The sequence below is a fragment of the Osmerus mordax genome, chromosome 9, assembly GCF_038355195.1.
Source record: "Osmerus mordax isolate fOsmMor3 chromosome 9, fOsmMor3.pri, whole genome shotgun sequence".
Classification (NCBI taxonomy): domain Eukaryota; kingdom Metazoa; phylum Chordata; class Actinopteri; order Osmeriformes; family Osmeridae; genus Osmerus; species Osmerus mordax.
Genome location: NC_090058.1, coordinates 11196558 through 11207378, shown reverse-complemented (window position 1 = coordinate 11207378; position 10821 = coordinate 11196558). Strand labels below are relative to the sequence as shown.

General features: G+C 47.5%; 1 protein-coding gene across 1 annotated transcript; it reads left to right on the top strand.

The window, feature by feature from the left end:
* The first annotated feature begins 1379 nt into the window (after positions 1-1379).
* otomp (otolith matrix protein) lies at positions 1380-5254 on the top strand. Its single transcript, XM_067243318.1, has 8 exons — positions 1380-1458; positions 1802-1938; positions 2309-2411; positions 2506-2691; positions 2863-3037; positions 3307-3374; positions 4342-4526; positions 5069-5254. Exons 1-8 carry the CDS (start codon positions 1380-1382, stop codon positions 5252-5254), a joined length of 1119 nt encoding a protein of 372 aa, XP_067099419.1.
* The last annotated feature ends 5567 nt before the right edge of the window (positions 5255-10821 follow it).

Genomic DNA, 10821 nt, shown 5'->3' with positions numbered 1-10821 from the left:
GTGGTGCTACGGGGGAAGAGCAGCGGGCAGCAACAACATGACGTCACTAGAGCGTTGTCGATCCAAGAATGCATTGTGGGGCACCGCAAGTCCTCCAACAACTTTCCGCTGTGTGCAGGTGTTCGTTGAGCGTCAAATTGTTATGCATTTTCATCAAATTATTTGGGGACCAACACAGAAGTCAGCAGACAATCTATTGCTTAGATATATTCTTAAATGATATGAGGTTATGAGATATACTGTGCCAGTTTCTCATATTCCTTTGTGATCATAGTAAAATGATTCACAGAGCTTCTTCAATGTCTGCTTGGTGACCTTAGCTGAGGGGTCAGAGACAGAGGTATGTTGAAAGGTCCAATTAACCTCCTCACCAAGAGGGACAAATCTGGCAGTGTCATCAACAACGCTACTGTTCTGTCACAATAAAAAGATTTTAAACATAGCTGGACCCAAATGGGTTGTTTATATTAAGTTAAAGCCACTCTTCTGAATAGACGGTAGATGGTACCATGATAGATGGTAGGCCTGTGTGTATGTGTGTGTGACAGAGAGAAAGTGTAGAGTACAGAGTAATGTGCATGCATGGCTGTCTGTGTGTGTTTGTGCACACATCCATGCATGCGTGTGTGTAGGTGAGAGAGCTAAAGTGGTTACATGATATGATTTCCTTGACTAGGTACCATGCAGGTGAACAAAAGACAGGGCTGTTTGTCCTGCCTGCCTGCAAGCTTTAATCTGAGCCAGGCCCGGACAGGAGTCTGTGGGTATCCATTCACACCGAACACAACTCCGACACAGAGACATATTGTTCTGGGCTTTTTAATTAAAGACCTCAGCTCCATGCCACTCTGTTTGCCAGGTGAACCCAGAGTGCTCTGAACCCACGTGTGTCTCTCTACTGCTATGTCTCTCTCTCTCTCTCTCTCTCTCTCTCTCTCTCTCTCTCTCTCTCTCTGTCTATTTCTCAATCCATCTCTTTCTCTGACTGCTCCCCCCCCCCCCCTCCCCACCTCCACCACCAACTCACTTCTGTCCTTCTCAGTCTCTGGGGATAATTATGAGAGAAACATCAGACAGCCATCAGGAGATGGAGAGAAGATAATCTACTGCTGGCTAAAGTGAGCGGGGTGGGAAGGGTCGAATAATGAAATGTTTTCTTCCTTCCAGACCCCCACCTCTACACCCCCCCCCTCTCTCCCTCTCTCTCTCCCTCTCTCCCTCTGTTGTCTTGCCAGTACCGGGGTATCTCAGGGTATCAGTCGGGGTTATAAGAGGGGGATTATGTGAGAGAGTGTTTTTTTCTTGACCAGCCTTGGTTCCTACAGCGTGTCGTATAGAGTGAGTGTACCAGAGTCCGAGAGATCTCCCTCAGAGTCGACATGGAGCATCCAGGAAGACGGCTGGTTGGGGCTCTTCTCCTCCTCACGCTCGCCCGTGTCTCCACACAGAAAAACACGGGTACAAATCTCGGGGAGGTTTTTGTGTACTAAGTTGGAGTGGTGACTTGGTGTTACTGCTTTGGAGCTATTGTAGGCACATACAGAACATGTGGATGGATTCTGTTTTCGATTAGGGAACGACTTTTTTGCACTTTCCAGGGTCACTTATTCTTACTTTGACTTAACTTTGACTTATTGTTTCATATAAAACGTGAATTGAATCATGAATTGTTATTTCAAGAATTCTAAGAGGCTGCACTGTAATGGATTTTAGTATGCCTTTCCCTCCTCACAAAGACACTGAGAGACACCTCAACCCACCATTGTTTTTCCTAACACCCTTTTGGTCTTCCCATCCCCAGTCTCCTGGTGTGTGGTCTCGGATGCCGAGGAGCAGAAGTGTCTGGATTTAGCCGGGAACGCCACAGCGCAGAACATCCGAGGAAAGCTGCTGTGCGTCCGTGCTAACAGCCCCAGCGACTGCATGCTGAGAATCAAGGTAAGAGATGGGAGACATGGAGGCCTGGGAGGGAGGGCAGGTATGTTCACTTCAGGGGTAGAAAAAAGTGTGAAGATGATATCGCCACACTTGAAGGAAACCATTCAGCTCTTGTCCCCGGTACTGCTGCTTTTTAGTAAACCCTCGCTGTTGATCAGTTGAGTGATTGGAGTTCTACGTGACACAGTAACTAGTACGCAAGCAGCATTGGGAACGTTGACTAGCTCCAGTTAGAGATGCAGTAAATGTAAATACACAGTTGTTGCTGTATGCACAAGCTACAGTTATTATGCTATCTGGCATGTGCAAAACAATATCTTATAGGAATAACTACGACCATAAGAATAACTTCTTTCCTGTGTTCTCTCAGAACGGTACAGCGGACGCCGCCTCCATGTTTGCCGACGACATCTACACAGCCGGCCTCTGCCATGGCCTGGAGGTGGCCGCAGGCGAGTCCGACGACGGAGAGGGTGAGTAGGGCCCGGAGCGCCATCTCCTCCGTCCCCCCTCTCCCTCTCTTCTCATTCTCCCTGCTCCCCCCTCCCCCCTCCCCCCCCCCTCCAGATGGGATCAGTTACTACGTGGTGGCGTTGGCGCGGCGCTCCTCCAGCGACCTGTCCCTGCTGGAGATGCACGAGCGCAGCTCCTGTCACCCGGGGATACGCACCACGGTGGGATGGACCGTGCCCATCGGCTTCCTGGTCAACACCTCCCAGATCAGCGTGGGGGAGCAGTGCAACTTCCCCAGAGGTGAGGAGGTCGGGTGGAGTCGGAGGGGTGGGGTGGGGGGGGGAAGGGTGAAGTAGGTGGAAGGAGGAGGGGGACATGAATTAAACAGGGGGAATGAGAGAAAGAATCATTGACATCCTTCGAACCACCCACCCCTCTCTACCCCCCCCCCCCCCCCCCCCCCCCCCCCAGCGGTGGGAGATTTCTTTGGCTACAGCTGTGTGCCCGGGGTGAAGGATCGAGAGCATGACCCGAGGGGCAACAACCCGAAGAACCTGTGTGAGGCCTGCATAGGAGACGAGAACGACCGGCACATCTGTGTCAACAACCACCGGGAGAGACACTACGGAGAGGCTGGAGCACTCAGGTAAGCCGACTCCTTCTCTCTCTCTATCCGTCTTTTCTCTCTCCCCTACTCTCTCTCTCATGCTCTCGATATGTCTCTCTGTACCTCTCGATCCCTCTTTCTCTAACTTTCACACGAAAAATCGTCTTTTTCTGTAATCCCTCTCTCCCCTGCTCTTTCTACCCGTAACTCATGCCTGTCTCTTCCTTTCCCCCCCATCCTCTCTTCCTTTGTCGTCTTCTCCCTCTTCCTGAAATCATTAACTTTAGGGTTTGATGTTTTTCTCAAAGGTGCGTGGCTGAGAATCTGGGAGACGTGGCCTTTGTGAAAGAGACAACCGTGTTCGACAACATGGATGGTAGGTGACTGCTCCCTGCCTAACACCTTACAAGATGATGTTGTTCGATTCGTCTGATTTATCTTGGCCTTAAAAGCCATGCTGTTGAAATAATCCTCTGAAACCCGCCGGTTACCCCGTTGTTCCTCCTGGAGACACTGGGGGTCAGTAGTGAACTTTCTGTTCAACAATCCCAATGACATCCTTTGGGTGTGGGTGAGTGTGTGTTGGGGGGGGGGGGTTGTGGTAGTGCAAGTGTGAGAAGGAGAGCACTTCACAGACCGAATGTCCTAATCCGATTGTTCTGTGCATCTGTTATTTCGCTTCAGGCAACATCCAAAATTAATGGTGATCATTATCATGGTCACGCTAGAGAAACTGCTGTGCTGCAGTTGAGAGAGAGAGCAGCCTTTTTGAGGCAGGAGCTTAGGGAGAAACCAGCAGGCCTGGTTCTGGAGCTTAGAGAGAAAGCAGCAGGCCTGGTTCTGGAGCTTAGAGAGAAACCAGCAGGCCTGGTTCTGGAGCTCAGAGAGAAACCAGCAGGCCTGGTTCTGGAGCTTAGAGAGAAAGCAGCAGGCCTGGTTCTGGAGCTTAGAGAGAAACCAGCAGGCCTGGTTCTGGAGCTCAGAGAGAAAGCAGCAGGCCTGGGGGATGGAGCTGATAGAGCAGGAGATCTGGATCCAGGCCCTACAACCATGCCAGACCACAACAAGATCCAGACCCCATGCCTCAGACTTTGTCCAATCCCGTAGCCCCCACCAGTCCCAAGCAGCTTAATGTAGTCAGATGTATCCCAATAGTCTCTTAAACACTAAGAGTTGCATGTAATACAGATTAGACTTAACGGACATTATTGTCGTGCTAAAAAAGAAGAAGCTAATCCCACATGAATCATGTCAGTATTTGTTGTGGCCATTTGTTGTGTTAAGCCTGGTTTCCTCTTACTACTTGACTTTGTCTCTTTCTTCTTCTACTGTTTTTTATGCAGGTAAAAACCTGGAATCATGGGCCATGGACCTGGAGCTGGAGGACCTGAAGCTGCTGTGTCCAGATGGCGGCGAGGCGGGGCTTCACGAGCACGAGAAATGTCACCTGGCCGTGGTGCCTGGCAACGGTGTCGTGGTCCGCATGGAGGACAAGTGTCGGATCTGGAAGTTTCTGGAGCGCCTACAGGTAGGGCGCGATGTGTCTGGAAAAGAGAGAGAATGACGAACAGGGAGATAGGAAGTGAGGAAGAACGAGTGAGAGAGAGGAGAGCGAGAGAAAGAAAGTGCATCCGTGTATGGTTGTGTGTGTGTGCGTGTGTTCTTCTGTGAGCGTTGCACTCATCCCATCGATCAACGCCATGCGTCTGTGAAAGGATTGCAGAACACACACATTTCAAGTGAACTACTCCACAATGCCCGAAAAGCTATCGATCTTGCTTACCGAGGCTCTGACTGACTGTGTGGCATACTTCAGAGTGACTGATGGGTCCCACTGGCTTCACCTGCACATGTAATGAACACTCAACACCGATCCCTGGCCCCCAGCAGCACACACACACGCACACAATATATCTCTATCTCCCTCGCTCACTCTGTCCTTTCAATCTCCCTCTCTCTTTCCTTCTCTCACTCCATCGTTTTATCGTTTTGCTTCTCTCTCCCTTTATCCCTCTCTCTCTCTCTCTCTCTGCCTCCCCCTCTCCCTCTGCATTTTTCTCCATCCTGTAGGATGCATTTGGGAATGCCACTGAGGGTTTCAACCTGTTCAGTTCGGTCGGCTACGGCCAATCAGATGTTCTCTTTAGCGACTCCACCAAGCACCTTCTGAGGGTTCTGGGAAGCTACACCTCATGGCTGGGCCCCACCTACACCACGGTGCTGCAAGCTTTTGAGTGCGAGGGTAAGTGTGTGTGAATGTGTGTGTATGTGTGTGTGGGGGGGGGGGGGGGGGGGAGTTAATTTTTTGGGGATCCTAATAACACTCTGTTTCATCCAACAGGTTTATGCTGATCCTACTGGAGGAGTACGAGGAAAGTCCGTCTCTGCCTCTTCCCTCCCAGTCTACCTTTCCTCCCCACCGCCTTCATCCCCCCCCCTCATCCTTTCTTCCTCTTGATCCCTCTGTCATCCGTCCGTTCTCTTTCTGTTGCTCTCCATCACCTCTTTTATTGTTCTTCTCTCCCTCCTTCTGTCTATGTAATGGTGGCTTGTTGAGTTCATGACTTTTTTTCCCCAGGCTAGTTACAGTCGTCTGTGTTTTCTTACATCTCCGTGTTATTTCTCATGCCTCTGCCCAATATAGGCCAGACTGGCAGAGTGGCATATTCAGTTTGTTTTGTGTGTGTATGTGTGTGTGTGTGTGCGATAGTTTCTCTGTGTTCTCACGGTTGGTATAGGGCACACTGTGCCAGCCCAAACAGTTACTCCATACAGTAGAGAGAGGGAGTTGGGGGAGGATAAGGGATGTAGTCCTCCCTTACCACTAACCGGGAACCAGTCTACCATTTTACCCTCCCCCTCTGAAGGTTAGGATTAAGGAAGGGTAAACCAGACTGGAGCTGATCCTAAATGCACATGCTACCAAAACTTGTATCTACATCTAAGGCATTTTACACCCCCATTTTCAATCCTTGTAAATGCAAAATGTAAAGAGGAGGAGAACCAGGAGTGCTATACCCTCCATGTTGCAGGCGAAGACCGTGACTCTCTATTAAAACATCGATTAAGAAGGTGCTCTTTTGGATTACAATATATTTACTTGATGTCTGAAATCGTGTACTATAATGCTTAGTTTCTTATTTCATTTCTTTTTTCCCCCAACAATTGTCCAACTTTGGTTGTTCCTGTCCAATAACAAGAATGTCTGTAAATTGTCAATTTTTCCTTGTGATAGTGCACTTTGAAGAACGGGAATATTCTAGATCCAACTGAAGTCTCAGACATCAGCTGGGATTTCATTCCTCTCAGAGAGGAAGTTGCTGGGCATCAGACAAGCAAAAAGATCCAAAACAAAGGATGTACAGCTATAAAGTCAAAATAATTTTCCATCCGTCCGTCATGCATATTGTGTAAAAACAATCAATTTATTATGGACTATAACATGATCGATAGAGGCTATTTCCCCCTCAAATTAAAGCAGTTATAACATTTTGTTCGGTAATTGCACTCATTCAGTTGTAGAAACAGCAGCATCTATCAAGTTTCTGCCCAGCAAATATTGACATACGTGTTTTACAGACATGTTGTATCGATGGAAAACACATTTTGTTTTATATTATTACAACAACAACAATAATTGTGAGTCAGAGCACAGGCATGATCATGGTGTGAGGAAAGGTTGGGTAATCTGGATCTAAATCTGAATCTTAAACTAAATTGAATTCAACATTTCAATCTTAACCTGTGAATCTGAATTGAACTTAATTAAGATAAATTTGAATTTGAATGTGTCTGCTCTGCACATCTTGGGTGGTTTAGTGGTGCCATTGGTGCTTTGGAGGTACTGACTGTTAACAAGGGTGAAATACTGTTCTAAAAGCCTGTGTGTAAATATTCTTCACCTGCTTGAGTTTGTAGTGCCACCTACACTCTTTCCAACCAATTAAACACATGATGATAAAATGCCCAAAGTCTGTTGCATGTGTCATAACAGCTGCTAGGTCAGCTTTCCATCACCAAATGGGAAATACTGAAGCATCATCTGGAAGGAAATAGAAACCCACTTTCTTTTTTATCCTTCTCGCCATCGCCCTCTCTCTTTTTATTTCCCTATATTTCTATTTCCCTCTCACCCTCTCTCTCTTTCTCTCCCCCTCTCTCTCTCTCCCTGTCTTTTTCTCTCTTTCTCTGTGTTTGCTGTCTGTCTATCTGACACACTGTCTCTCTGTCTATCTGACACACAGTCTGTCTATCTGACACACAGTCTGTCTATCTGACACACAGTCTGTCTATCTGACACACAGAACCTGCTTCCCCCTACCCGTACATATCAGGTTCCATAGACAGTTGTGATGGCATGGTAGAAAGTTGGATGGGAGGAGAAGCGGGAGGGATGGAAGTGAGGACAATGGAGGTATAGAGAGGCTGTGTTCATTCAGGTGTGGAGGAGAAGGGGGGGATTCCAGGACAGAAGGCTAGGTGGTCCCAGTCAGGCTGAAGGGAGAAAGAGAACGTCTGGAGAGGCAGCCAGACAGGCAGCCAGACAGGCAGCCAGACAGGCAGCCAGACAGGCAGACACACAGGCAGACACACAGACAAGCATTGAGACTGAAGAGGTCTGTCTTTAACCACTGATCCATTACTGTAACAACAACTAATGATTGCTTTATGACTTGTATACTGTTTGGAATGCTCTGAACATAATAAACAATGTTGGAACTATACCCTGCTATATTAGCTCATGAGAAGATGGAATGTCAGGGTCATTTCTAGGAGGCCTACCTAAAGCCTAAACAAACGCTATCTAGCATGCGGCGTCCTCTGTCTGTGCTTGCGAAGGCCATGTTGATTGTCATCCCTCTGACGTTTCTTGTGGGAGTAAAACCTCCCATATTGTGATACTATTTACATGTAATTGCCCTTCGTTCCTCTGTTCTTTGTCCAGTCCTCTGAGATGTTCAACTTGAGTGTATCAGGCAACTGCACCTTATATATCTATAATAAATACGTTGATTTTATCTTGAACTTTGCTTGGCGATTCACTTCATTGACTTGGTACTTTCACAGCAATTGCTTACTATCTAAATCTTACTGTAATATGTCTTCCAGGGAGACAGAAATATGAGAAGATATACAGACAGACTGGCAGGAAAGAGAAAGGCAGACAGGCAGGCAGGAAGACAGAGTCAGACTGACAGGTAGACCTTCTGAAACCGATGCCAACAACAGGCACTGAACATGGTCCATTTCCATATTGCAACCTTGAGGGGTCTGTGTGTGAGACTGTGTGTGCGTGCTTCCTCAGCTGACTGGCAGTGGTAATGGCTGAATGAGGGACAATTTGACCAGGAGTTGAATAGCACGGAAGAAAGAAAAAGAGGAGGATGACAATGACGGAAGAACAGGGGACAGAGGAGTGACAGGTAATCCATCAGATGCTAAACTGTCATTATTCAATTACCACCCATCCTTAGCACTCCCTGTCACCCTGAAACACACACACACACACACACACACACACACACACACACACTCTGGTAAGCTGACTTGCCTGATTCTTGAACACAAGGTGGGTTTTCATGGTGCAAATGGGTAGCAAGTCTAGGGTTGGCACTGATGTCCCATACGCTTTTAGTGCAATGGACCCTTAAATCTCTTTCTTTATCCTTCCCCTTATGCTCTCCTTTCCTTTCTCCTCTCCTTTTTGCCTCAATGCCTCACCTCTCTCTTGGTCTCTCTCTCTCTCAATTTCTCTCTCTCTCTGTTTCTCTCTCTCTCTTGGTCTCTCTCACTCTGTCTCTCTCTCTCCTCTGAAGCGTATTCCATTCCCAGGCCCAGAACCTGATAAGGAGCTGATAAGGGACATGAGTATGATTAGACGCCAGTGACACGAGGCTTATCACACACACTCCCAGAGACGCTCCCTGGATCCCTTACACACACGCACACACAAACACACACAAACACACTAACAAAAACCACACAAGCACTCACAATCCCACTGGCTTTACATTCTACATCTACACCGCTGAGTGAGGGAGTGGTAAATGGCCCAGATAAGAGTGTGTTTGGCTAAAGACCATGTGTAGCAGGTTGGATGTGTGGTGTTTAGGGTGTCGTCACTCCAGTATATAGCATGTGTGTGTTCTGTTTCCGCAGGCAATTGGCTCTTCTCTTTGTGTATGTTCCTGAACACTAGATGGCACTGTCATGCCAAAACTGAAGCTACCCATACGTTGTGGCATTATCTATAACTGTATAATAGTATGTACAGGTAACTATGTACTTGCATTATGACGATGTTGTCACTTACTGTAGCTGTACAGATAGTGGTCTCTGTTCCTCATCTTTTCTCTATTCTCTCTCATCTCATCTCCTCTCTTCTTTTCTCAACTCTCCTCTCAGCAATTACATCTCTGTACACAAAATCCAACAAATGGACTTGTCATACATCTTGCTGGACTTGTCATCCATCTTGCTCCTCCGTCACTCTCATCAGAAGAGTAAAAACGGAAAGATTGCCGGTGAAGCTTCAATCAGCCACACAGAAAACAAGGCCAAAATCTATACACAGGCCGTGTATAGACAGAGGCCCAGGCCCAGGACTAGGACCAGGCCCAGGCCCAGGCCCAGGAAGACTCAGGAGGATGAACAGACTCTGTCTGTTCATGTGTGTATGTCTGTGTGCCTGTTTGCATGTCAGTAGGTGTGTGTGTGTGTGCGTGTCAGTTTTCAGTTTGACCCAATTTAGAGACCTTGCTGGAGAGGATCCATTAGACAGGATTGTCAGTACCGTAGGCTTGGAATTCATACACACACACACACACACACACACACACACACACACACACACACACACACATGCACGCATCTACATATCTACAGTACAAACACAAAGGAGTTTAGAGTTTACCCCAGAACCATTGACAGGGACACCCACCTCTATTCACCGGTACACTCGCAGAAATGTCTGACAGGTTGTTTTCAGAGTCTCTAATTTATGGTGTGCAGTGCGTTCCATTTGTGTGTGTGTGTGCGTGCAAGAGAGAGATTTATGCTTTATCTAGTGCTTCTATCTGTCTCTGTGCACTGTAACGAGCAGACAGGTGGACAAGCCAGCAGGCTGCACACTGATTAATGCAGTGCTAATGTGCACATGGTCACGTACGCACACACACACACACTCGGTGATAAATGCATTGTAAACTGCTGCTGTTTATCTCTGCAGCAGACTTTGCTTCGGCAGAGAGACACAGAGTAGAGGGTGCAGACAGACAGACAGACAGACTGACTGAAAAGCAATGGTATGGGTAGAGTGGTTGGTGATCAAATAGTCCAGTCTATACTCTCTTGGAAGTCGCTTTGGATAGAAGCGTCTGCTAAAATGAATACATATAAATGTATACTGTGGTTGAGAACATTGGAGCCACACCATCAGAAAATCTTTCTTTCTCTCTCTCTCTCTCTCTCTCTCTCTCTCTCTCTCTCTCTCTCTCTCTCTCTCTCTCTCTCTCTCTCTCTCTCTCTCTCTCTCTCTCTCTCTCTCTCTCTCTCTCTCTCTCTCTCTCTCTCTCTCTCTCTCTGTCTCCCTCTCTCTCTCTCTCTCTCTCTCTCTCTCTCTCTCCTCTCTCTCTCTCTCTCTCTCTCTCTCTCTCTCTCCTCTCTCTCTCGTGCAGACACACACATACAGACAAAACCACAAATCAGCGTGTATGAGTCATTGATTTTAAAATCTCCCTCCTCAGTAGGTTCACTCCCTTAACTATTAGACACACACTCACTAGATACAAGCTCACACACACACACACACACACACACACACA

Excerpts from the sequence above, each read along its gene's own strand:
- otomp (XM_067243318.1), top strand. The coding sequence starts at position 1,380 with ATGGAGCATCCAGGAAGACGGCTGGTTGGGGCTCTTCTCCTCCTCACG. Across the intron at positions 1,939-2,308 it reads ACTGCATGCTGAGAATCAAG|AACGGTACAGCGGACGCCGC; the intron begins GTAAGAGATGGG and ends GTGTTCTCTCAG. Across the intron at positions 3,375-4,341 it reads CGTGTTCGACAACATGGATG|GTAAAAACCTGGAATCATGG; the intron begins GTAGGTGACTGC and ends TTTTTTATGCAG.